The following is a 26737-nucleotide window of genomic DNA, read 5'->3' on the forward strand; positions in this document are numbered from 1 at the left end:
TCTAGCCACAGACTGTTCACTCTGCTACTGTCCAGCAAACGGTACCGGAGCATTGACTCTTGGTCCAACAGGCCCCGAGACAGCTTCTACCCCGAAGCCATAAGACTGCTAAATGGTCAATTAATGGTACCCAAACTACCTGCACTGACCCTACGCTCAAGCACTAGACTTTATATACACGCTCACACTACACACTCCCACACAAATTCAAACACTACATACTGACACGACACAACATAAACACACTTTTACTGCTGCTACTCTGTTCTTTATTTTATTCTTACCATTTATCTGGATGCCTAGTCACTTTACCCTGCCTTCATGAACATACAGTATCTACCTCTGCACATTGATCTGGTACTCCCTGTATATAACTCCATTCTTGTGTATTTCATTTTATTCCTCATTTAGTTACTATTACATTTTTTAAACTCTGCATTGTTGGGAAAGGTTCATAAGCAAGCATTTCACTGTAAAGTCTACACCAGTTGTATTCGGCACATGTGGAATAAAATGTGATATTAATGTCTCCATTCCCTTTTAATCTCAACCAGGAGAGGTTAGTTTAGGTTATTATCAGACAATTGAAGGATAGGTTATTTTAGGTTATTACCAGACAATGGTAATAGTCCTCTGAATATCAACAAAAAGAGAGTGGACTGTATGGTTCCACTAATGTCCAGTCATGTAGCCTAATAGTCTAAAACATTTACATTTTTTACATTTACGTCATTTAGCAGACGCTCTTATCCAGAGCGACTTACAAATAGGTGCATTCACCTTATAGCCAGTGGGATAACCAATTTACAATGTTTTCTTTTTTTTTTTTTTGGGGGGGGGGGGGGGGGGGTAAAGGTAAAACCAAGAGAAACCTCTAGTCTAATAATCCTACCGCCTGTAAACCAACACAAAATGTTTGAGACAGATGACAAAACACTTTTTAATTTCCTTATCAATTTTTTATTAAAGTTCATTATGTGGTTGGCTTTTTTGTTTGCTTGGTCTTCCAGTACGTAAACAAGTTCCAGTCAGACCAGTAAGATGCCTCAAACAAGGATCCCCTCTGCTGGCCAGCTGGTGGTACCGTCTGCCCTCTAGGGTAGGGCATGTTCATCCCATGTGGAACAGAAGGGTGATCTCTCATACCAACCAGAACCTGAGCAAAGCAGCACTGTATTTCAAACCATTGTGGAAATAACTGACAAATACATATTTACAGTCACACATAACTTTGTATCTTTCTGGAGAGCGCCAGTGCTAAGTGATTCTCAGCACTAGCCTTTTTTAGACTGCTTCTCACTGCAGTCCCTCACAGTCAGGTAGTTTAATATTGACCCCACAAATTACGGCCACAAAATAAAATAGTAAATGTTCCAACAACTTATCAGTTAATCATTACAGTTAAATAAACCAATCAGTCAGTCAGTCAGTGGATTATTATTCAACCAGCATTTGGAATCTGCTCCCATATGTCAGTGACCTAGAAATGCATTTGGAGGAAGACAATATGTGAAAATAAGACAAGACCAGAAAATAGTGAGAGTTGATCAGAGAGGTCCATGCTGCCAGACAGTAGATATCTGGGCTGCAGTCTATTCGGTTATGAGCTAATAGAGATTGGCTGAGTAGACCCCCAGAATCAGAGATCTGACAGGGGCAGATGAACGCCAGGGGAGCAACTGGCACGTTGACCTGAGAAACTAGAGACAGGTGGAGAGAGAAAGAGCAGAAGTCACTGTATTCCACCCTGTTAACCGTTCCTTATCAGAACATCTCCCCACTAAAACCTTATCCTTTATGAGGCACAGTCCGCTGACCCCAGGCCTGTACTGTGGCTGGGACAGACCAGAGGAGGAACTGTGGAAGTTGTCAAAGCTCATCCTCCATCTGCTGAAACGCTTCTAAGTCCTCCCGCCAATCAGCCATCATGGCCTCCACTGATTTTCTGCTAGAGTCCTTGTCAACTGCAGGCTCCTCCTCTGGCTCAGGGTTCCTCTTAATGGCAGGTCCCACATCCTCCTCAGGAGTCACTTCCTCATTGTGGGGAGCTGATTCGTCCAGCTCCACAGTCCTCACGTACGACTGGTCGAGAGTTGCGGCGGGGACAGGTGAAGTTTGGTCTGTTGAACAGTCTTCCTCCTCCTCCTGAATATCCCTCCCTGAGTAAGGACAGAGGGGTGAGCTCAGTCCATTTTCAGACCACTTTCCACCACAATAAATCATCCATATAGTTTCCTAGTATTACCAATACATACGCAGTCATACACCATTTCCTACTCACTATGCATGTACATTAACACAAGCACCTATCAGTCATTCCCAGACAGAAACAGGGCAGTGTTGCAGTTCACACAAGGTAGCGAACAATAAACAGAATGGCACTGATGAGTCATGTGCAGAACAGACCAACAGTACCATTCTCCTGAGGAGTTCTGACATGGCCAGCTATTTACACAAGACTAACCTGCACTGAGCTGCTCTACCACACAAATAATGGAGGAGAGAGGAAAGAGAGTGGAGGGCAATACTTACTGCTTTCCAGCAGGATGCCAGGGAGAGGTTTACTTTTGAATATAGAGGCTGCTCAGCCAAAGGGTGAAGGGGAAAGAAAGAGATAAAATGAAAGTTACACTGTTACAGTCCACCACAGAGAAGGAGAGAAGGAGGAGAAGGAAGGAAAATGGAAAGAAGGGAGCAGTTTCCTGTATCACACATCAAACTGGGTGCTTACCATCACCTACCTCCACTAAGGCTAGTACCGTAAAGTGGCCACAGGCCCACTATTTTGGGTCAACACTGAACCCTGAAATACTGTCCATTTTGAGATCTTTACAGAATCAAATATAGTCCCTAATCGGCTGAAATCCCCAAAAACGATCCATATGCTGGAAAGACCCACTGTCCTGTCTTCCTCTAGTCACTAATGTCCACCTGCCCTGTACAGTGGATCTAACCTCTGTCTCTGGCCTTGTCGCTCAGCAGAACCTCCACCTCCCTGTACTCCTTGAGAGCCTCCAGCAGGATGTTGCCTTCCTTGTAGAAGAGGAAGAGGAGGGGCAAAGTGACATCGTCTGTGTTGCGGCCGTCGCCGGCCATCTGGAAGAGGGGAGCCGTGTCACTGCTGCTACCCTCGTTGTCATCTGTGGAGGAGGGGGGGAATTAGCAAGGTTAAAGAGGATCCTATAAATGGTAATACATCAGTTTATTAAAGGTTATATAAAACATAATGAAAGTGTTATGAACATTTATAAAGGTTAGAAGGTTAGTTAGTGCAGCCTTCTTGAAGTAGATTAATTCAAATTGAGATCTTGTGTCAGTTGGTCCTCCTCACCGATGACGATGCCTCCGATGGCCCCAGCCTTCATGATGTGTCTGGCCTTCTCAGCAAACATACACTGGCCCCGCTGCAGCAGAGCAATGCGGCCCTGTACAAAGGCAGCGTTGCTCAGTTCTGCACAGCCACTGTAGGGCTCAGCCACTGTCACAAACCCACGAACCTACAGAGATGGAGAGAAAGAGGGGGGGGGGGGGGCATGTTCAAACGTCACTCAGAATGCCGAGAATAAAGAACGTCTGACGCCTTGGGACAAGGCTGGAAAAACCAACAAGCACAGGTGCCCATCCATTGGAAATTGGCCCACTGAAGAAACACACTCACCCCCGTGATGCTCTTGGAAAGGTCCGTGCCAAACTGCGCTGGGCCAGAGGTCAGCACCACTCTGCCGGAGAAGGGGTGGGAGACGATCTGCACGGCGCGCGGAGGGAGCTGCTCCTTCTGCTGCTGGCTGGACAGCTCCATCATCTCCTGCATGAAGCGCATCCCGTCCTCTGCTGCCACAGCACTGACCGCCTAGAGAGAGATCGAGGGAAGGGGAGAGAGCGGAAAGGAGATGGAGAAAGGACAGTCCTCTGTAGCTCAATTGGTAGAGCATGGCGCTTGTAACGCCAGGGTAGTGGGTTCGATCCCCGGGACCACCCATACGTAAAAATGTATGCACACATGACTGTAAGTCGCTTTGGATAAAAGCGTCTGCTAAATGGCATATTATATATTATAGATAGAAAGAGTAGGGGAAGAGACTGAGTAAGACTCATATGGGGGGTTGGCAGTGGTCTTATGATATCACTCTCCCGGCTTGTACTGTGCATGAATCATTTACCTGTGTAGCGTGTTGGACCAGCTGCACTCTGCCGTCCTTAAGGTGTATAAGACTGACTCCCATCCTCCTCAGCAGCTCCAGGTGGTCGGGGTTGTTGGCCATGAAGTCCTGAGCCCTCAGAGGGGGGCGACCCATCCCTGGCTCACTGGAAGAGAGGGTGGAAGGGGGAAGGGGGCATCAATGTTCACACTCACTATGGTTGTGACAAGAACAATATTCTGTCATATTTTAGTACAAAAAGCACTTTTAACATGATTCCTCATGTTAGACATACACTCCCCTATGTATATATTTAGACAGTGAAGCTAAAACGTTTTGCCTCTATACTCCAGCATTTATTCTAAGAATAGAATATGTTTCTGAAGACTTCTACATTCATGTGGGTAGTACCATGATTACGGATAATCATGAAGGAATCGTGAATAATGATGAGTGAGAAAGTTAGAGGCATAAATATCATATCCCCCAAAAATGCTAACCTCCCCTTTTATTGGTAATGGTGAGAGGTTAGAATGTTTTGGGGCATGATCTTCGTGCATCTGTAACTTTCTCACTCACCATTATTCACGATTCCTTCATTATTATCTGTAATCATGGCAGTATCCACATTAATGTAGAAGTATTCAGAAACATTATTTATTCTTATTTACAATAAAAGTGACTCCAAAATGACACAATACATTATTTACCATACATTTCTATTGGGCACAAAATAATCTGAAACACAACCAAAACAAACAGCAAATGCATCCAACAAGTTTGTAGAGCTTGATGTAGTCATTGCATGCTAGGAATATGGGACAAAATACTAAACTTGACTAAATACACTATAAGTGAATGTAATACACTATAAGTGAATTTGTCCAAATACATTCGACACCTTCAAATGGGGGGAGTAGATACACTACATGACCAAAGGTATGTGGACACCTGCTCGTCAAACATCTCATTCCAAAATCATGGGCATTAATATGGAGTTGGTCCCCCTTTGCTGCTATAACAGCCTCCACTCTTCTGGGAAGGCTTTCCACTAGATGTTGGAACATTGCTGCGGGGACTGGCTTCCATTCAGCCACAAGAGCATTAGTGAGGCCAGGCACTGATGTTGGGCGATTAGGCCTGGCTCACAGTCGGTGTTCCAATTTATCCCAAAGGTGTTCGATGGGGTCGAGGTCAGGGCTCTGTGCAGGACAGTCAAGTTCTTCCACACCGATCTCAACAAACCATTTCTGTATGGACCTTGCTTTGTGCACAGGGGCATTGTCATGCTGAAACAGGAAAGGGCCTTCCCCAAACTCTTGCCACAAAGTTGGATACACAGAATCGTCTAGAATGTCATTGTACGCTATAGCTTTAAGATTTCCCTTCACTGGAACTAAGGGGCCTAGCCTGAACCATGAAAAACAGCCCCAGACCATTATTCCTCCTCCACCAAACTTTACAGTTGGCACTATGCATTCGGGCAGGTAGCGTTCTCCTGGAATCTGCCAAACCCAGATTCATCTGTCGGACTGCCAGATAGTGAAGCGTGATTAATCACTCCAGAGAACGTGTTTCCACTGCTCCCGAGTCCAATGGCGGCGAGCTTTATACCACTCCAGCCGACGCTTGGCATTGTGCATTGTGATCTTAGGCTTGTGTGCAGCTGCTCGGCCATGGAAACCCATTTCATGAAGCTCCCCGACGAACAGTTATTGTGCTGACTTTACTTCCAGAGGCAGTTTGGAACTCGGTATTGAGTGTTGCAACCGAGGACAGACGATTTTTACGCGCTACGAGCTTCAGCACTTGGCAGTCCCATTCTGTGAGCTTGTGTGGCCTACCACTTCACGGCGGAGCTGTTGTTGCTCCTAGACGTTTCCACTTCACAATAACAGCACTTACAGTTGAGCGGGGCAGCTCTAGCAGGGCAGAAATTTGACGAACTGACTTGTTGGAAAGGTGGCATCCTATGACAGTGCCACGTTGAAAGTCACTGAGCTCTTCAGTAAGGCCATTCTACTGCCAATGTTTGTCTATGGAGATTGCATGGCTGTGTGCTTGATTTTACACGTCAGCAACGGGTGTGGCTGAAATAGCCGAATCCACCAATTTGAAGGAGTGTCCACATACTTTTGTATTTATAGTGCACATAAAGTGCATTCATTTGTAAACGATAAAACAGATATGTATGAAAAGACACTCAAATAAAATATGACATTCTGTACTGTCGCATTATTAAACATTTGATCTCAAATCCAAAATACTGGAGAATAGAGCCAAATTAAAAGTTTTAGCTTCACTGTCCAAATAAATACATAGGGGAGTGTCTCAGCTGGTAGAGCACGGCGCTTGTAACGCCAAGGTAGTGGGTTCGATCCCCGGGACCACCCATACACAAAAAATGTATGCACGCACGACTGTAAGTCGCTTTGGATAAAAGCGTCTGCTAAATGGCATATTATTATTTATTATTATTATATAAATGTCCCTTACCGGTGAATGGCAGGACGGGGACAACTCTTGTCCACAGCACTCCTGATTGGATCTCTGAGGTTCTGTGGGAAGGCGGGGTCGGGGAAAAGGAGGCGTGTGTTGGGGCAGGTCCAATCAAAGTTAGAGTCATCCAGCTCTTCCTCTGACTAAGACAGAGGGGGAGAGATCAAACATGACTAACTGTATCATCTGAATATTATTAGAAGTACTATCATTAGAATTCTAGCTGATCACAGCAGTTGATCCTACTATACCCACCCAAAGAGATTTGACACAGGCGGAGAGATGAGGCAGAGATGCAGCCTGTACTGTGGTGTTGGCAGGAGGAGAGGGGGCGCGAGGGGCAGTGGACAGGGACAGGGGCAGAAGGTGTGCCTCGGTGGTGAAGATATAGTCCTCAACATTAAACGGCAGATCTTCCTCTTCTGCAAACAGCAGGAACAGGTACTTGAACATCTCTGCCAGGAAGAAGGAGTCCATTCTGAGAGGGGAGGAAAGAGGATTAGTGATATTTGGGGCAGCAGGCCAGCAGGGCAGACACCACATAAACCATTTTGATTTAACTACCTGGCTGGCACACTGTTGCTCAGCCACTAAAATCATCCACCTCTGTTAACCACCCATCATTAAATCCCTCCCCATCCCTGAGGTATTCCCCTGGGTCTGGGCTCTCACCGGTCCTCGTGGCTCCCGGTGCGAACGTCCTTCATGGCAGCAAAGCCACAGGGGACCCGGGCAAAGCGGTTCAGGTTGTCCAGCACCGTGCGGCCTACCTCCAGGTAGTAGGGGTCTTTGGTAGCCTAGAAGGGGGTACAGTGGGACCAAGGTTAGACACTGTACTACTGAATTAGGCAATAAGGAAGGCCCCTGAGAGCAAATTGATATATAATATATAATATGCCATTTAGCAGACACTTTTATCCAAAGCGACTTACAGTCATGAATGTATGTATGTATGTACCGGTATGTCAACTTCTAAACTGCATGTCTCCACAGTCCTTACCTTGTACAGGAAATAGGTACTCTCTGCAAACTCAGGTCTTAGTGGATGCTGAGCCCAATGTACCCTGAAATCAGTGGTGAATGCCTGGGGAACACACAGAGAGGGGTGTTAAAGGTTACAGCCTGACTGAGAACAAAGAAAGAGAGATGGAGCATAAAAGAGAGCTTACCTCTGGGAGGAAGTTGTGTTTCTTGGTGACTTGATACAGCATCTCATGGGTCTCAATGGCCGGCCGGATATCTCCCTTCAACACCTGGGGGATTCATTAACAATGTTAGGTGGAAAGTAAAAGTCTTAATTTGTCTCAGCACCATCTCTATGTACTAAAACCCCTGCTTAGGCAGCTGGTCAGTTAGTGACGCCAGTCACCTGCAGCCCAGGGAAGAAGGCCAGGAGGGAGTCCATCCAGGTGCGAGCAGGCAGCAGAGGCTTGTGGATGTGAACGTCCAGCAGGAGAGGAGGCTGGCTGATGTACTTCATTATAGACGCATAGTGCTGGAAACACAAATAATGAGAGAATTTGACAAGCTGAGGATGAGAATCTTTAACAACATACTTTGTGAGGATTGAATTCCATAATAATAAGGGCATAAAAGCATTCCATTATCCAAGCCGGAGTAGGGTTACAGTGTGTTACAGTGTGTGAGGTCACTCACAATGTTGAAGCGCTGCAGAAACAGGTCATCTCCCAGGAGAATATAGGCCTTCAGCAGGTACTCATAATACGAGTCGATCCCTGCTCCCACTCCGCTGTCTGGAACAATACAACACAACAGTGTACCGTTTCATACCTCAGAAACACACTCATGCCTTAATTCTACAAGTACAGAACATCAGCTTGCCCATTCACTTCTATCACACCCAATACATCGTCCTTCTCTGGATAAATCCAAGGAAATCCTCCTTTATAATACAGTAGATACCCGTTATGGCCTGGGACTGGTTCCCTCGCTCACCCCTGCGGACCCACTCTCCTGAGTGGATGTTGATGGTTGTTCCCACCAGGTTGCTATTCCTCTGCCTCTTCTCCCACAGGAAGTCGAGGGCTCTCCGTGCATGGACCTGTGTATAATAAAATGTATCAATATAATTCAGACACACTGGCATCTATGATAATCAACAATGAAGGTCTAGTAGTGCAGTCTACTAAAGTATTAGTCCTGATCTGAACAAGGTTTAAATAATTGTCTATTTTTACCTCAAACACAGGGTCCCCAGTGAAGCGACTCAAGGCAGCGAACTCCAGGATAATTGTGCCAGCACAAGCTGTGCAGGTGTCCGTCTCTGTGCCCGTCCGACTCTCAGGACCCCTGATGCCATGCCTCAAGTTTACCTGTTGAGTGGAATAATAAGGCTCAATATATTGGTCATAGCTGTGTCCTAAGACATTGTTCAGGTGAACTATACAGCCATAGAAAACCAGGCCGCGGAAAACTGTAGCAGCTATTAACAGAGCACTGAAGCAGAAAATGTGTGTGTGTGTATGGTCGGGACATATCCCAACAGCCGTGGCCTTATGTATAGTCTGAGGGCTCACCCTGGGGTAGGGCAGGCCACTGCTGGTGTTGAAGGCAGGCAGGAGTCTGAGACCCACGTCTTTGGCCATGTGGAGGAGCTCATCCTGGTACCACTGCATGTGATGCCCTGCATCCTTCAGCATCACCGCCATGGAGTGTCCCCCTAGCAGCCCTCTGGAAACATGAGGAAAGTCACAACGGTCACACATAAACTATATATGCAAAAGTATGTTGACAACCCTTCAAATTAGTGGATCCGGCTATTTCAGCCACACCTGTTGCTGACAGGTGCATAAAATCGTGGACACAGCCATGCAATCTCCATAGACAAACATTGGCAGTAGAATGGCCTTACTGAAGAGCTTAGTGACTTTCAACATGGCACCGTCATAGGATGCCACCTTTCCAACAAGTTAGTTCGCCAAATTTCTGCCCTGCTAGAGCTGCCCCGCTCAACTGTAAGTGCTGTTGTGAAGTGGAAACGTCTAGGAGCAACAACGGCTCAGCCGCGAAATCATCTGTCCTCGGTTGCAACACTCACTACCGAGTTCCAAACTGCCTCTGGAAGCAACGTCAGCACAATAACTGTTCATCGGGAGCTTCATGAAATGGGTTTCCATGGCCGAACAGCCGCACACAAGGCTAAGATCACCATGCGCAATGCCAAGCATCGGCTGGAGTGGTATAAAGCTCACCATCATTGGACTCTGGAGCAGTGGAAACACGTTCTCTGGAGTGATGAATCACGCTTCACCATCTGGCAGTCCGACAGACGAATCCGGGTTTGGCGGATGCCAGGAGAACGCTACCTGCCCGAATGCATAGTGCCAACTGTAAAGTTTGGTGGAGGAGGAATAAAGGTCTGGGTCTGTTTTTCATGGTTCAGTCTAGGCCCCTTAGTTCCAGTGAAGTTAAATCTTAACGCTACAGCATGCAATTACATTCTAAAGGCCCTTTCCTGTTTCAGCATGACAATGCGTCCATGCACAAAGCGAGGTCCATACAGAAATGGTTTGTTGAGATAGGTGTGGAAGAACTTGACTGGCCTGCACAGAGCCCTGACCTCAACCCCATCCAACACCTTTGAGGTTGAATTGGAACGACGACTGCGAGCCAGGCCTAATCGCCCAACATCAGTGCCCGACCTCACTAATGCTCTTGTCCCCAAAGCAATGTTCCAACATCACACACACAGTTTGTTTGCTGTTGAATTTGTGCTGTTGCCAGTGTCTTCTGTCTGTGTCGTCTGTTTTGTCTTACATCGTTTGATGTTTTATCCCAGCCCCCGTCCCCACAGGAGGCCTCTTGCCAGGCTATTGTAAATAAGAATTTGTTCTTAATTGACTTGCCTGGTTAAATAAAAAATGTAAAATGTCCATCCCCTCAATAACTGGCTTTATGTTTTTTCTTACCCCAGCACACGGATGTTGGTCTCAAAGACAGACACCACGATGTCATTGTCCAGTCGCACATCTGTCAACACTCTCCTCACTGCTTCTTCAAACTCTGTCGTCTTGTTTAAGAGCTGTAAGTAAATACAGAATTAAATAAATGAAAATCATCGTCTACACATAGGTTAAACAAATCCAACTAAGGAGGTTGGTAAAACAAACTAAAGATTAAACCTACCACTAGAGTGTCCAAGGTGTCGATGAGGGTGAGAGAGAAACTTAAAACACACAAAGACAAATCAATCAGCATCAATTACAGTCCCTTATGGCTAGAAGATATCAACAGAGACAGAGTATTCCAATGCCAACAGGACTGTATCTCCTGTTCCCACATCCTACTCAGGCCTGCAGACAGACAGACAGACACTCACTTCCCCAGTGCGTCATCCACGTCTCCCCGACTGGGCTCCAGCCCACGCACCCTCCCCCGACACGTCAGCGGCATCAGCTCATCTGCTGGGTACGCATGGTCCTGGAGAACACAACCAATAAGGATCAATGGTAGTGTGTGAATGTTGAACATATGTCAGACATAACTTATTAACCTCTAATTGACATACAGTAGGTCTAAATAAGGTTCAACTAGCAAAAACACTACCACACCGAAATCAATATTCAAATCTGTTCCTGGCAAATAAAGCAGAAATGTAAAACACTTGCCACACACTGCATTCTGTCTGGCCTACACCACACCACATTAATTGGATTGCATTAATGGGGGTTGGGCTTAAGCCTTTTCATTTAGCACTGTAATAAAAGTGATTTACAGTTTCAGTTGGCACCACACTCCCTCTCTATGGAGCAGCACTGAATTTCAATGTGTGCTCTGTGCTGACAGACTGGCTTAGTGTGAGCACCCTGAACAGAAGCTACAGCGTTAGTCATCCTGGGGCCTGTGACGGCACTTGACCCTGTACAAAACAGTCCAACCAGAAGGCAAAATGAGGACATTTATGATGTGAGGACATGAACCTTGGGTCTGTGTGCTTGTTTGATTAATGGCTGAGGTAAATATAACTTCTAGGCCAGGCCTACTAATTTGATTTAGGAACACAAAAGCACTAGGCCAAGTGTCAGTGTTTTGATGAACAGCTAGTGTCAATATATCAGTCATCCAGCTCAAAGCCACATAAGTCCATGGTAACAGAAAAACAGAGAGGGGAAGGAAGCAAACAGGCATTAGTCTAGCTACCAAAATAGACCCACTGACCTCAAATTAGGCCTAAAGAGGCCTAGATGTTTATTGTAGCTGAAACTAATTAAAAGTATGGGAGCAGAGCAGTGCTTTTAGCATATTACAACAAACCCAGAACATGAGTACCAGTAAATCACAACAGAACATCTAAATGTTTTTGCATTATTAGATTGCTGTTAAACCACTCTCTCAGTTATGTGAAGGAGGCAGGTGGTGACGAGACTTACCATATAATTGGAATAAGCATGGTCAAACATCTCGACCACTTGGTTCCTTGAGGGGAAACAGAGAAAAAACAAGTCAGTTTAGCTCAATCTCCTTTATCAGTCTGAACCTGTCACACATCTAGCCCAGGACCAGACATATTTCTCACTCACCTCAGCTTGAGCTTCTCCTCTCGTGACATAGACTGTCCCAGCCTGCATAAGGTGCTCAGCAATAGCAGCAACGGCAACAATAGGGTTGACATTGTTGCGGGGCGAAACCACAACACCGTCCGCATAGCTACAACCTAGCTCTCTCAGTCAAGTACAACTGTAACCTATCATCACATTAATATAGGCCTGGACACCAACATTCTCTGATAACACAAACACACTCAGATCTCATGTGCACATATTCAGAACCAGGGGACACTTCAGGCCCAGTTACTGTCTGGTCCAATGGTTAATGAATGCCTCCAAATACCACATTGAGGCAGTGCTGTTTATAAGGCCCACAATACTGTTACTAATCAGCTTATTGATGCCAATTTAGACACCATCTATGACTCACTCGTCCTCTCCAAAGTCATACAGTACAAATCCAGGTTATGGTAGAGGTGTGACAAGGGGTTGGACAAACAACTGTATCTAAAATCCAAACTCAGGCTAACATAACAAGCAATCTATATGTTTGACCGTTTGCAGGAATGCTGTAGCTATTATGTAAACTGATATCAGGGATCTGTCATATGATGCGTCTCATAATCCAAGACAAAGTCCCAGTGGTGTAAAGTACTTAAGTAAAAATACTTTAAAGTACTACTGAAGTAGTTTTTTGGGATATCTGTACTTTACTATTTAAATTTTTTCCAACTATTACTTCACTACATTCCTAAAGAAAATAATTTACTTTTTACTCCATAAATTTTTTCACTGACACCCTAAAGCACCCGTTACATGTTGAATGCTTAGTCAATAAACACAAATGCTTCGTTTGTAAATTATGTGTTGGGGTGTGCCCCTGGCTATCTGTAAATAAAAACAAGAAAATCGTGCCATCTGGTTTGCTTAATATAAGGAATGTGAAATGATTTTTACTTTTGATACTTAAGTATATTTAAAACCAAATACTTTAGACTTTTACTCAAGTAGTATTTCGCTGGGTGACTTTCTATGAAGGTATCTTTACTTTACTCAAGTATGACAATTGGGTACTTTTTCCACCACTGCAAAGTTCTGCCAAGCCGTTAGCATATGCTCCTTCCTTGACTGAGTGTCAAGTTCCTTAACCGTGTTCACCTGCTGGTCACACCCTCTGACACACACGACACGTTGGCAAAACTTCAGTCAACACAAAACAGGATTCACACACTGCTAATCCCTGCTGTCTAATTATCGTTTCCTAACGGGCAATTACATTACTGAATACTGACAGAGTAACGGTATTCTTCAAGCCAATCAAAACAAACTCTCCTTCCTTATTAACGTTACTTGACATCCGTGTCTTTGAGTAAGCAGACACCATAAAAGCCTACTGCCAGGAATACTGGCAAGCTGAAGAGGTAAATTATCTAGCTTTCTGATTAGACTAACAAATAATTAGCTAATCATTATATATAGTTAACTCCTATATATTATCACAACAGTAGTTGGCTACAACCTTTAACGTTACCGTTGCTATCGACAAACAATAGCCCCACAGATAAGTGCTAGCTAGCTAATGGCGCTAGCTATCGGTCTTTTCCTGGAACAATTAGGATTATATCCATGAAGCAAGCTAGACTGTTGTTATTTCCTCCTCCTTTTGACTGCTCACTTCGATGTTAGCCAGTTGGGGTGCATAGCCAGCTACAGTAGCTAGCTAGCCAGCTTGGCCGGTAAACGACAGTCCGAAAACAAGCAAAGTAGGAAAGGCGCCGATCACTTTCGGCCGTTGAGAAATATTATTTTGTTCTTCTTGTTATGCAGGAAAATATTTGGTCGTTTTCTGTTGCCTTGAGGATGAACCTTTAGCGGCCAGCTAGCCGTCAAGGAAAAGCGGATGGTACTGTTTAGATGATAAACGTCAACATCCGCATCCGGTTAGGTTTTCGTTCCCTCCCTCTGCTCCGCCCAATACCTAAATATTGTAGTTTTGTTATGCAATATTATCAAATCTACACTACTTCAGTCGTTATACATTTGGGGAGAATATTCCTTACAAAATTAGATGGCAATATACACAACAGTTGACGTTTGTTAGTTCCTTGAATATTGGCAGACATCAAAATAAATCTCCCACAATTTTTGGTGTTCACTAAATTTCCCATCTAGCCTAGCGAACCAGACTGGTCTCATAGACTAGACGTAACATACAGTCGTGGTCAAAAGTTTTGAGAATGACACAAACATTAATTTTCACAAAGTCTGCTGCCTCATTTTTTATGATGGCAATTTGCATATACTCCAGAATGTTATGAAGAGTGATCAGATGAATTGCAATTAGTTGCAAAGTCCCTCTTTGCCATGAAAATGAACTTAATCCCCCAAAAACATTTCCACTGCATTTCAGCCCTGCCACAAAAGGACCAGCTGACATCATGTCAGTGATTCTCTCGTTAACACAGGTGAGAGTGTTGACGAGGACAAGGCTGGAGATCACTCTGTCATGCTGATTGAGTTAGAATAACAGACTGGAAGCTTTAAAAGAAGGGTGGTGCTTGAAATCATTGTTCTTCCTTTGTTAACCATGGTTACCTGTCACTTTATTTTACTTCTGCTCTTTTTTTCTCAACACTTTTTTGTTGTTGTTTTATTCTTACTTTTTTGTTTAAAATAAATGCACTGTTGGTTAAGGGCTGTAAGTAAGCATTTCACTGTAATGTCTGCACCTGTTGTATTCGGCGCATGTGACCAATAAAATTTGATTTGATTTGATTTGATTTGCAAGGAAACACGTGCCGTCATCATTGCTTTGCACAAAAAGGGCTTCACAGGCAAGGATATTGCTGCTAGTAAGATTGAACCTAAATCAACCATTTATCGGATAATCAAGAACTTAAAGGAGAGAGGTTCAATTGTTGTGAAGAAGGCTTCAGGGTGCCCAAGGAAGTCCAGCAAGCGCCAGGACCGTCTCCTAAAGTTGATTGGAGGAAGACTGTGAGCTTGAGTCTGTTAAAAATGGCGGAAAAAATGGAGAAGGTTTGTTAAAGAAGAATGGTAGGAAATGTAAGCAAAGTGAGTTGAAGACAGGAGGAGAAATGGAAGTGAATGAGGGTGAAGTATCGGAGGTGGAAGGTGTGGTGAAGTACTCGGATCCCGAGGATTGCACAGAGGGTCAGGATGAAAATGAGTCTGTGACAGTAGGAGTGAAGTTTTTGGAAAAAGTGGAGCCTTGCCTTTTGGCTGATCCATTTGTGGTTTCAAGATGGGTGAAAAGAGCGTTGGGTAAAGTGGAATCGGTGAGGGTAACCAGAAGTATTCTAGTGATAATTGTTTGTGTTTCTGTTGGTCAGAGGGAGAAGGCGCTCAGATTTAGACAAATGGGGGAAAGAATGGTGAATTGTTTCGCTCTCAAGAAAAGGGCGCCATTGAAAGGAGTGATTACTGGGGTACCAGTAAATGTAAAAGTTGACCAACTGAAGGGGAAGATTCCCAGTGTGTGTGATGCTCATCGTTTGGTGCGACACAAACAGGGGGACGAGAGTGGGGTAACAGGAGTCATTGTCTGTTCTTTTGAGTTTTGAAGTTGAGTCTTTGCCGGATAAAGTGAAGTTAGGGTATATAAGTTATCCTGTACGAGCTTATGTGCCGAATACATTACGATGTTACAGGTGTCAAACTTATGGGCATGTGGCAGCAGTGTGTAGGAGGGAGGTTCCAAGGTGTGAGAAGTGTGCAGAAGGGCATGAGACAAAGGAATGTGTAGCATTGGGGAAAGTAGTGGTATGTGCTAATTGTAGGGGTGGCCATGGGGCTGGGGATCAGAATTGTCCTGTGCGAGAGAGGCAGGTTGAGGTTTTCAGGGTAAGAGTAGTGAAGAAGTTGTCATATGCTGAGGCAGTGAAGAAAGTAGAGGAAGATGGGTCAAGGGGGAGGAGTGGTGAGAGTAGTAGAGATGTACCAATGTAGAGGGATAGGACAACAAGTGATATGTGTTTCAGTAAGATTGGATTTTTAGCATTTATAGCAATGGTTATTAATTGTACTGCAGGGATGGAACGTAAGTCTAAGAAAATTGAGGTTGTGTTGGCAGCTGCAGAGAGGTATTTGGGTGTGCGAGACTTGACAGCAGAGTTACAGGGAGTGTTAAGTGGTGGTGATCCATCATCTCAGGTTGAGGGCATGAGGTAGGAATGAATATTTAAATAGTGGGGTGGTGTTCATTATTAATAATACATTTTAATTTGTGAGTGTAGTGTTGGATGGTAGGGTATTTCTTTATTTTATTGTATTTTTCAAGCAAAATATAAGGGAGTTGTACACCAGTCTAGTAGGTGGCGGTAATGCAACAAATTGGATGCCAACCGCCGTTAAACCTCATCGAAGAAGAAGACAATCAGGTGGTTGTTCGACAAAACGAAGCTTCGGACGTAATTAATTAGGTGCTTCTGATAAAGTCGTACAAGCATCAGCACTCTACTTCGAAGTAAACTGCTTAGCGATTTCGACGCATGCTTCGGAGCTCCGGTATCAAACGTAACATCACTAGTAGCAAACAAAACCGGTAACGATATCTTTACTCTATGTATGCATTGACTGATAGCTTACTGATGATGTTTGCTTATCAAATCAAATTGTATTTGTCACATGCTTCGTGAACAACAGGTGTAGATTAACTGTGAAATGCTTGCTGGTAATATTTTTTTTGAAATAATGAGGAATAAATGCACAGTGAACAACAACGAGTAAAAATAACATGGCTATATACAGGGAGTACCAGTACCGAGTCGATGTGCAGGGGTACGAGGTAATTTAGGAAACTATGTACATGACTAGGCAACAATATAGGCAGTAGCTGCATATGTGGTAAGTGTGTGTGTGAGCAGGGGCGGACTGGCCGTCTGGCCTTCGGGCAAATGCCAGATGGGCTGAATTTTTTTTAGCCCAGTGGGCCTCTTAACTGTTTATTTGTAAAAAAAAAAAAAAAAAAAAAAAAAAGGCTGGTGTGTTAGAAAAGGCCAGGGCCGATTTCTGGTGTGTGTGTTGGGGTGTAAGTATGTGTCTGGGTAGAGTCCAGTGTGTGTGCATAGTCAGTGCAGGAGAGTTAGTGCCAAAAAAGGGTCAATGCTGGTAGTCCGGGTAGCTATTTAGCAGTCTTATGGCTGGCGGCTAGAAGCTGTTCAGGGTCCTGTTGGTTCCAGAATTGGTGCACTGGTACCGCTTAGCATGTTGGTGTCAGTCTTAGGGGAGAGTCACATGGGTTTAAAGAATCAGACATGTTCTTATAAAGCTTAGAATAAATATTATCCATTCATAGTTATTTTTTTTTGCAAAATTCTATTATACTCTTTTGTAGTGCAGGATTCTACTCAATTCAATTAAGGAAACAAAACAATTCCCAACTATGTACATTCAGCAGCGTTGTGCCAGTAACCGAAAGGTCGCTGGTTCTAATCCCCGAGCCGACTAGGTGAAAAATCTGTCGATGTGCCCTTGAGCAAGGCACTTAACCCTAATTGCTCCTGTAAGTCGCTCTGGATAAGAGCGTCTGCTAAATGACTAAAATGTAAATATTTTTTTTCTCTCTCACTCAGCCATGACGCCAACTGTTGGCAGAAAGGCCACTGGGCTTGTAGCCGCCACTTTTACTCCTCCCACTCCTGCTTTTGTTGACTTTCTTCAACCGGTTAAATTGTACTCTTCATCCCACCTCTCGCTCTCTCCACAGTGAAATGAACCTTTCAGAGATCAGACCCTACATTGACTATCTGTTAGAGCAACAAGGTGTTAAGAGTATATTTGGCAAGAGCTTTCTTCTTAGTTATTTATCATGTGCTAGGTCATTGCAGTGCTATCACATTCCTACCAAGTTCATGCACAGCTGTGTGTTATGTCTGTCCTTTTCCCAAACCCCTCAATCAGTCAATGGCACGACAGGTGAAGGAATGTCTCTCACTGTGGAGGAGAGAAAGCTGCTTGCAGAGGAGTGGTGTCGTAAGAGCAAGTAAGTCATAAAGAATATGTGGTTATCAAATATGCCTAATATGGTTTATATGTGGCAATACTGTCCTTGTTGGTGAATGAGTCACTGAGTAAGCCTTGCTGCTGGCTTCTTGGCACACATTGCTGTGTCTTCACAGGCTGGAGCAGGTGATGGTGCACGTGGGCTGCATGAGTCTGAAGTACTCTCAGGAGCTGGTGAGTCATCTTTGCCACAACCTGCTGGTACTCCTACCAATACCTAGTCTAAACACAGCACAGGGCCTTGGAACAGCCCACAGTGTAATTAAGGTGACTTACTGTCTCTGTTGTGTCCTCCATGCAGGCACACCATGCTGCTGAAATATGAGCTGATGGAATAGCAGTGATCTCCTCCTCTTTCTTTAAACCCCCCACGCAGGTTTGTGGAGCCTAATTTTCGGTTGTGATGTATACCTGTTTGCTCTTTCCAGTGTGATGTAGTGGAGGGTATATACGAGGTATACCCACTTATTTTTCAGTGGGCATTGCGTATACTCACTTCTTAATCCCCACTGATGCCTATAAAAGTAGTGTAGTGGAGGTACACGCCATATCAAGTAATCAGGCTGATGGAACAAAAATGTTGATAAAAGTATTATTTATTCATATTTTAGGTGCAGCAATGTACATATTGCTGTAGGCCTAGCGTGATCGTTCCAAAATGCAATTGTGGGAAAACACTGTTCTAAAATGCACACCGCACATGCAAGCGGTTTAATGAACAGAGATCCTTTAGAAAGAGGGGAGATCTAAAGATGCAACAACTATCATGTGTTGCTAATATGACTAGGATAATGCCTTTGGCTGCTAGACAATGAAAGACAGTTGAAAGAAAACCAATAGAACAGGAGAACGCACATGGATAAGTCTTTATAAAAAATAATTGCCTCCACGTTTCAATGGTGGGATTTTGGCTACAGGCTACTTTGAAGCAAGGTAAGACATGCCTCATAATATGAAGTAAAACGTCCAGGTGTCAAACAGTTAAGGACCAGGAAAAATATAGCGACGCTAATGATAGGCCTAACCTTCTTCTGGTAGATGGAAAGGCTTTCCCAAAAACCTTCTATATTAAATGTTAACTAGCTACAAAGTTTTCCCAGACCTCAAAAGTGGTCTCTCGACGTGGTTGAAGCATTGTTATGGACTTACAACATACAATTGTGTTGTTTTTCTGTGACTTGGAGTGCGAAAACCTGAAAAAATTGGGGAAAATCTGAAACCTGTGAATTTCTGAGTCAGTTGACAGCCTCATTTATCTGTTTCAATAGAGTACCACAGTATGAGTCATAATACCAATAAAACCGAGAGGTCAAACAGGGAAATGGTTCCAATCGTTTTTCCACCATACATTTTTCCCATAGGGGATTTTAGAAAGACTTAAAATAAGGGCTGTGTTTTGTGTAGGCGTGACGTTTTGATAACCGTGTAAATCTCTCTAGGACAAGTAGACTTTTATCAATGTATTTACCCCCCAAAAATGAAATGCTAATTAGCTGCAAATGTGTCTATCATAAAGAACTACAACTGCCATGATGATCTGGATGAGACTCCTGAATCGAGGCAAAGGTAAGAATCTCTGGATTAACTATCTAATGTTAGCTAAGTGTAGTAATTAATAAATAGACTTCTGTGAACTGTCTTGTGCAAGTTTTAAATGGACACTACCTGTTAGCAAAGGTATCAGCTAGAGATGACGTGCAGGGATTTGTAGTTTTGCATGTCTACTTTAATGCTAATTAGCATTTTCAAATCTGAGAGTAAATGGAGACGAATATATTGTTATAGTCACCTTGTCCGAGAAAGATTTACATGGTTATCAAAATGTCATGCCAGGGTAAGCCTACATACATGAAACACAGCCCTTATTTTAAGTGTTTCTAAAATCCCCTATGGGAAAAATGAATGGTGGAAAAACGATTGGAACCATTTTCCTGTTTGACCACTAGGTTTAATGGGTATTATGACACCTCCACTGTGGGGCTCAATAGTAGGCCTACTATTAGCCTACTTGCACAGTACAGCTTGGATTGGCCTGACTGTGAAAGACCAATGTGGGATTTATGATTTTAGGTCATTCAGAGCATCACTGTTTCTCACCATGTTCCACACAAGGTGCCTTCCCCTCGCTGGGCAGGTGGGCAGGCCGGTAGGAATGTTTTGGGGAAGAATTAGAGTATACCCACTTCTCCAGGCACCACTACACCACTAAGTGTGACATTCCACTCTGGTCAATGTTGCTGAGGAATTCACTGTAGGAATGTGTGTGTTTCCTTCCACCGAATTCCGATGCGCTGATGTTTCTCCAGGAAGTGGCTTCAGCCTCCCCAGCCGTGCCACTCTACTATTATCACATTCCAGCTGTGACCGGGGTCAACTGTGAGTACTCTGCTTTCAGTTGATATGATACAGTCGGACACTTTTTGATGCGCCTCTGCATGTGATACTGTAATAATCAGGGTTTGGACTACAAGAATGTTGATTCTCAACCACTCTTTTCTCCTGTCAGTGCTATCGAGGGATGTGTTGGAGGGGATAGAGAAGCAGATCCCCTCGTTCCAGGGGCTGAAGTTCAGTGACCTGATGGACTTTGGCCAGTGTGTCAGCTATAGTCCATCTCACTGGTCACTCCCATACAGCATTGATGAAGTCGGCACACATTTTTCTCTTCCCTGTCTGTTTGCCTCTCTCATCATGAAGATAACTTATCCTTAGAGGAAGTTTGTGTTCAGTATGTTATGTAATTTAAAGAATGTTTAACCCTTTAACAGCAACTGCTAGGAGCTTTGGCGATTGGTGCCAATGGGGCAGTGGGAAGGTTAGCCTTCCTCTTATATCATACTTTAACCCTGAGAACCATGCTCTCTGTGTGAAGTCAGTCCATTAGGCAGACACTTATGCTTTAGGAATGCCACTCTCTCCCCAGCACATACAACTACCTGGGCGGTGGTGTGAACAGACTCTTGTCATCCTTTGATAAAGGGTACCTCCCGAAGGCCAGGACTTTACAGGTACACCTCCCTCTCAGTCTCGGACAAAACGGTAACACAGAGCATCATTTTTGTTTTACTGACTTTTTCATATCTGTTGATTTTGATTATCTCTTTGATTGATGTCTTTGTTTCATCTGTTTGCAGTTCCAGGTGCAAGATATCCTCTGTTATGCAATAAAGCTGGGTGAGTGAGTGCAACATCTTCACCCACAAAACAGTCATATGCCATCATGTGCCATCTGAGGTTAATGAACCTAGAATGAGTCTGGGTATGTTGTGATGTATTGTGTTTGTGTGTGTGTACAGGGTTTGACTTGGCTGTAAATAAGCAGCTGATGAGTGAGGTGTCAGGATTGGCTCTTGGCCCTCCCCTGCTGCCCTGCCCCCAGCCCAAGGCCCTCTCCATAGCACAGAGACTCCAGCAGATCCTGGGAGAGTAATGACGGCAGCATGGAGATTTGGCTTTATAGGCTAACCACAGGATTTCACGTGGAAAACGTGTTTTTGGAACACTTTATATGTGTGTTGCTTTACATGTTATCACATTAACTTCACGATCATGTGATCACCCCAGGTGGTGAAGGTAGGAAACAACATCTCCACTTCACTGATCCTCAACACTGGGGCCCCACAAGGGTGTGTGCTCAGCCTCCTCCTGTACTCCCTGTTCACCCATGACTGCGTAGCCATGCACGCCTCCAACTCAATCATCAAGTTTGCAGACGACACAACAGTAGTAGGCTTGATTACCAACAACGATGAGACAGCCTACAGGGAGGAGGTGAGGGCTCTCGGAGTGGTGTCAGGAAAATAACCTCTCACTCAACGTCAACAAAACAAAGGAGATGATCGTGGACTTCAGGAAACAGCAGAGGGAGTATTTCCCCCCCCCCACATCGACGGGACAGCAGTGGAGAAGGTGGAAAGTTTTAAGTTCCTCGGCGTACATATCACTGACAAACTGAAATGGTCCACCCACACAGACAGTGTGGTGAAGAAGGCGCAACAGCATCTCTTCAACCTCAGGAGGCTGAAGAAATTTGGCCTGTCACCTAAAACCCTTACAAACTTTTACAGATGCACAATTGAGAGCATCCTGTCGGGCTGTATCACCACCTGGTACGGCAACATCACCGCCCACAACCGCAAGGCTCTCCAGAGGGTGGTGCAGTCTGCTCTCCAGAACTATCCGCCCTCCAGAACACCTACAGCACCCGATGTCACAGGAAGGCCAAAAAGATAATCAAGGACAACTACCACCCGAGCCACTGCCTGTTCACCCCACTATCATCCAGAAGGCGAGGTCAGTACAGGTGCATCAAAGCTGGGACTGAGAGACTGAAAAACAGCTTCTATCAGACTGTTAAACAGCCATTACTAGCACAGAGGCGCTGCTGCCTACATACAGACTTGAAAATCACTGGACATTTTAATAAATGGAACACTAGTCACTTTAATAATGTTTACATATCTTGCATTACCCATCTCATAAGTATAGAATACAGTATATACATATCTATTGCATCTTAGCCTATGCCGCTCTGACAATGACATTGCGCATCCATATATTTATATATTCTTATTCCATTCCTTTACTTAGATTTGTGTGTATTATATATTTGTTGTGGAACTGTTAGATATTACTTGCTCGATATTACTGCACTGTCGGAACTAGAAGCACAAGCATTTCGCTACACTCGCAATAACATCTGCTAACCATGTGTATGTGACCAATACATTTAATTTGATTTGAAATGAGAATGTGTTTTGGGAACACTTCATGTATTTTTTAAATAAGGGTAAAGTTTGATTTAATTGACTATCGTTTGCACACATATTCAAATGAAAATAAACATTCCATTGCCAGCAGCCCAAAATGCCAAAAGACCCCATTACTCATGGCAGAGGTGCATCAAGTAAGGCATTAATGAGCAGAGACTTGGTTATACAGATTGGCTAGAGGAGTTACAAAGGGACTTTTAGCGCCTTATATCTTAAAAATGGGTTCTGATAATTCATATATCGTTTTTAAAGAGAGACCTGCGTTCACCAGAAACTATGAATTTTGTGTGACTAATTCTTAATAAGGACTGTATTAGACTGTAACTTAACCCTGAGTAAATCAGTACAACTGTAAATTGAATTGCCTCTAATCTCAAGTGTGAACTGCACTCTTTCCAGCATTGTGGCCTTGATATTATTTTTAAAGAAGCCATTGATTTAAAATGTATTACAGTATAACTGAACTGTATGGGAGTGAAAGGGAAATAAATATACATGCAACTTGAATCCATTTTGTAAACACTCTTAAAGACATTGCAAATGTTTGAATAAAAATATAAATTACTTGTTTTAAAATGTTATCCCATGTAGATGTTCTCCAGTTATTCTCCCAAGTTTCATTTGTTTATCTCTCTTTCTCTGTTATGACTTGGGGCTCTGCAGGGTATGACTTCAGTACTCATGTATTTGTATGTCAAATGGCAGAATGATCTCATCAGAGGTTTGGTCCTTTTGACTGTGTGTGTGTGTGCACGTACCTCAGTCAGACGGAGAAGTGCTTTGTCCCTGTCAGTTCCTCTTGGCTGTGGTGTCTGTGGCCTCGGTGTTCTTAGCTGCTCCCTTCCTCCATCCCCCACTACTCGCCTGACCTTATCCTCTGACTATACTACACATTCCAGCCATGCTCACACTCACTTTCACTATCTGATGTGAATGGAGCCAAGCAAGCCCTTTTATTCAATAACAGTATCAACTTTTGGACAGGATAAAACTTTGGGTATGGCTTTTTATTTGTGCGGAAGCTGTTGTGGATAGCTGTTGTGGAATCTAATGATGTGTGTACTGGAGAGACCGGGACAGACAGAGCCGGAGGGAATGAGCGAAGGGGAGAGCGGTGTGTGGTTTTGGCTGGGATCAGCAGAAATGGTTGGTCAGGAATCTGAAGGACAGTGGGAGGAGGAACACATGATGTTCAGAAGTCTCTGGCAGAGGAACTGAAGCTCTCTTTGAGCCAAGGCTTTGGTTTATCTTGGGCTATTGGTGTTCCTGTTGGGGTGTATCCCCTCACAGCTGTAGGGGCAGGTTGTTCTAGATCAGTGTTTCCCAAACTCGGTCCTGGCGACCCCAAGGGGTGCACGTTTTGTTTTTTTGCCCAAGATCTACACAGCTGATTTAAATAATCACCTCATCATTAAGCTTTAATTATTTGAATCGGCTGTGTAGTTCTAGGGCAAAAACCAAAATGTGCACCCCTTGGGGTCCCCAGGACCGAGTTTGGGAAACACTGTTCTAGATAAGGGGGAAGCGTGTGGAGGGCCAGTCTGACAAATGTACATTTGAGTCATTTAGCACACCAACCTCACGTGTGTCCGTGAAGCCCGCTGACAAGGAGGAAACACCCATCGCTAGAGTCTGCAGCCGTGAGTCTCAACCCTTTTCCAATACCTATATTCTGTGTTCTATTATGTTGACTTTTTACATGAGGATCTGAAAAGCTGCGTTAAATCAATTGTTGTGTCCATTATTGAACTCTGCTTTGGATATTACAAAAATTGGTGTGACAGTATTATAACTGATTGCAGAGTGTGTGTTACATTTCATCCATATTGTCTCTATCTTCCATAGCTTCCCTTGTCCCAGGCTGTGCTCTGGGGTGAAGTGTCCCTGTGCCAGGCGTGTTGTGCAGTGTGGCATCACTGAGCAGTGTGGCTGCTGCCCACAGTGTGCCTGTCAGAGGGGGCAGGTGTGTGGAGGCCCCCACTGGGAGAAAGGTTACTGTGACAGAGACCTCCCTGTTTACTGGACACAGCCCTGTGCCCCTGGGTGTGGGGCTGCAACATCAGGGCTGGGGCCTGTGACTGCTACTCCCTACAGACTTACCACAGTCTGGACCAACGTCTCAAAACAATGAGAGGTGAGTTGTTTAGACTTAGGCACCCATGTATACGCGTGACGCATGCACACACACACACACACACAGAAACACACACTGATATTGTTGGAAAGTACTGTAGCTTTTCAATGCTTTGAAGAATAAGCACCAGCTAGCTGTATGTGCCTTTGGAGTGGTAGGCATGTGATTTGAAAGTTGACTGTTTTCCAGGGCATGAGCTCTGGAGTGAGATGAAGAAAGGTGTGGAATGGGGCTGTGAGCTGCAGGGAAACCAGTGTGTGTATGTATGGAGAGGAGCTGTTACTCACCCATACCATTACTCTCTGAAGACACCTGTGAAAATCTTCTATGTGACAAAAGATCACAACCAACTGTTGCAACACAGTAGAGTAGAACTACATTTTGCAAAGGTGTTCAAAAACTCAACATGAATGTCTGTACATGAATCTCTCTTCTCTCCATATGCCTGTCTGAGAGAGCATGCCGCAGCAATGTGAACTGTCCTGCTTATTTCTTCCCGACTGAGCCCTACATTCCTCCTGGCCAATGCTGCCCCCTGGTGCCAGCTATCTGCAACTTTGAGAAATGCAACTTGGCACCCCCGACCTGTCCTCCTGGCCAGCAAGTCCACCATGTGGAGAGCGGGGATGGTAGTCCAGGGGCTTGTTGCCACCGGTACCAGTGTGTGCAGGGTTTGGCACTGCTTAGGCAGCAAAGGGAGATGGTAGGACAGGCAAAGATAACTAAAAGAGAAGGGGTGGACAGAGAAAAGGAAAGTGCCAGGACCTGACACAGAGCTGGACTCAGCCAACAGGACTCCACCAGTTAATAGCCAGTGGTGGGAAAGGTACTCAATTGTCATCCTTTAGTAAAAGTAAAGATACCTTAAAAGAAAATGACTCAAGTCAAAGTACTACTTGAGTAAAAGTCAAACGTATTTGGTTTTAAATATACTGAAGTATCAAAAGTAAATGGAATTGCTAAAATGTACTTATGTATCAAAAGTAAAAGTATAAATCATTTCAAATTCCTTATATTAAACAAACCAAACGGCACAACTTTCTAGTTTTTTTTATTGACGGATAGCCTACTACTAAAGTAGTGCTTAAAAGTATTTTTTACTTAAGTACTTTACACCACTGTTAATAGCTGATGGACTACATGGGCAATTGTATATGCATTATAAGTCACACACTAAGACTACAGTTTTTATTTCTGGAACCATGTCAGCAATTGCTTTTTTTTTAGCAACGTAGCCTATATGTACCTAAAACCATTGAACCAAATTCCAATACATACAGTGGGGGAAAAAAGTATTTAGTCAGCCACCAATTGTGCAAGTTCTCCCACTTAAAATATTTTTTCCAGAAAATCACATTGTAGGATTTTTAATGAATTTATTTGCAAATTATGGTGGAAAATAAGTATTTGGTCAATAACAAAAGTTTCTCAATACTTTGTTATATACCCTTTGTTGGCAATGACACAGGTCAAACGTTTTCTGTAAGTCTTCACAAGGTTTTCACACACGGTTGCTGGTATTTTGGCCCATTCCTCCATGCAGATCTCCTCTAGAGCAGTGATGTTTTGGGGCTGTCGCTGGGCAACACGGACTTTCAACTCCCTCCAAAGATTTTCTATGGGGTTGAGATCTGGAGACTGGCTAGGCCACTCCAGGACCTT

The 26737-nt window shown here is 44.1% G+C and overlaps 2 protein-coding genes across 3 annotated transcripts; one reads left to right on the top strand and one right to left on the bottom strand.

Annotated features, from left to right (window-relative positions):
- Positions 1–943: 943 nt before the first annotated feature.
- On the bottom strand, positions 944–14046 carry LOC311148901 (ER degradation-enhancing alpha-mannosidase-like protein 3). 2 transcript variants are annotated; one of them, XM_084185919.1, is made up of 20 exons: positions 12179–14046; positions 12029–12074; positions 10978–11078; positions 10785–10824; positions 10568–10680; positions 9176–9329; positions 8837–8971; positions 8595–8700; positions 8295–8392; positions 8008–8133; positions 7808–7891; positions 7639–7722; positions 7311–7435; positions 6894–7116; positions 6636–6781; positions 4161–4305; positions 3659–3850; positions 3332–3497; positions 2955–3140; positions 944–2159 (listed from the first exon to the last, which is right to left on the bottom strand). In XM_084185919.1, exons 1-20 carry the CDS (start codon positions 12301–12303, stop codon positions 1870–1872), a joined length of 2685 nt encoding a protein of 894 aa, XP_084042045.1. In that variant the 5' UTR covers positions 12304–14046; the 3' UTR covers positions 944–1869. The 2 variants fall into 2 exon arrangements, with proteins under 2 accessions (XP_084042045.1, XP_084042044.1); XM_084185918.1 differs by having other exon boundaries at positions 8562–8700.
- Positions 14047–17628: 3582 nt separating this feature from the next.
- Positions 17629–23448, top strand: LOC311149111 (N-acetylneuraminate lyase-like). Its single transcript, XM_084186216.1, has 9 exons — positions 17629–18149; positions 18286–18343; positions 18598–18624; positions 20425–20545; positions 20676–20815; positions 20938–20984; positions 21093–21177; positions 21304–21343; positions 21466–23448. Exons 1-9 carry the CDS (start codon positions 17878–17880, stop codon positions 21597–21599), a joined length of 924 nt encoding a protein of 307 aa, XP_084042342.1. The 5' UTR covers positions 17629–17877; the 3' UTR covers positions 21600–23448.
- Positions 23449–26737: the final 3289 nt, after the last annotated feature.

Source organism: Coregonus lavaretus, assembly GCF_964263955.1.
Source record: "Coregonus lavaretus genome assembly, chromosome: 21".
Classification (NCBI taxonomy): Eukaryota; Metazoa; Chordata; class Actinopteri; order Salmoniformes; family Salmonidae; genus Coregonus; species Coregonus lavaretus.

Coding starts and splice junctions, on each gene's coding strand:
- LOC311148901 (XM_084185918.1), bottom strand. CDS start 12,303: ATGCGGACGGTGTTGTGGTTTCGCCCCGCAACAATGTCAACCCTATTG. Junction 9,330..10,567: donor ACCAACATCCGTGTGCTGGG/GTAAGAAAAAAC, acceptor TCATGTTTCCAG/AGGGCTGCTAGGGGGACACT. Junction 4,306..6,635: donor CCCCGTCCTGCCATTCACCG/GTAAGGGACATT, acceptor CCTCTCTTCCAG/TGAGCCAGGGATGGGTCGCC.
- LOC311149111 (XM_084186216.1), top strand. CDS start 17,878: ATGAACCTTTCAGAGATCAGACCCTACATTGACTATCTGTTAGAGCAA. Junction 20,546..20,675: donor AGCTGTGACCGGGGTCAACT/GTGAGTACTCTG, acceptor TTCTCCTGTCAG/TGCTATCGAGGGATGTGTTG. Junction 21,344..21,465: donor CTGTTATGCAATAAAGCTGG/GTGAGTGAGTGC, acceptor GTGTGTGTACAG/GGTTTGACTTGGCTGTAAAT.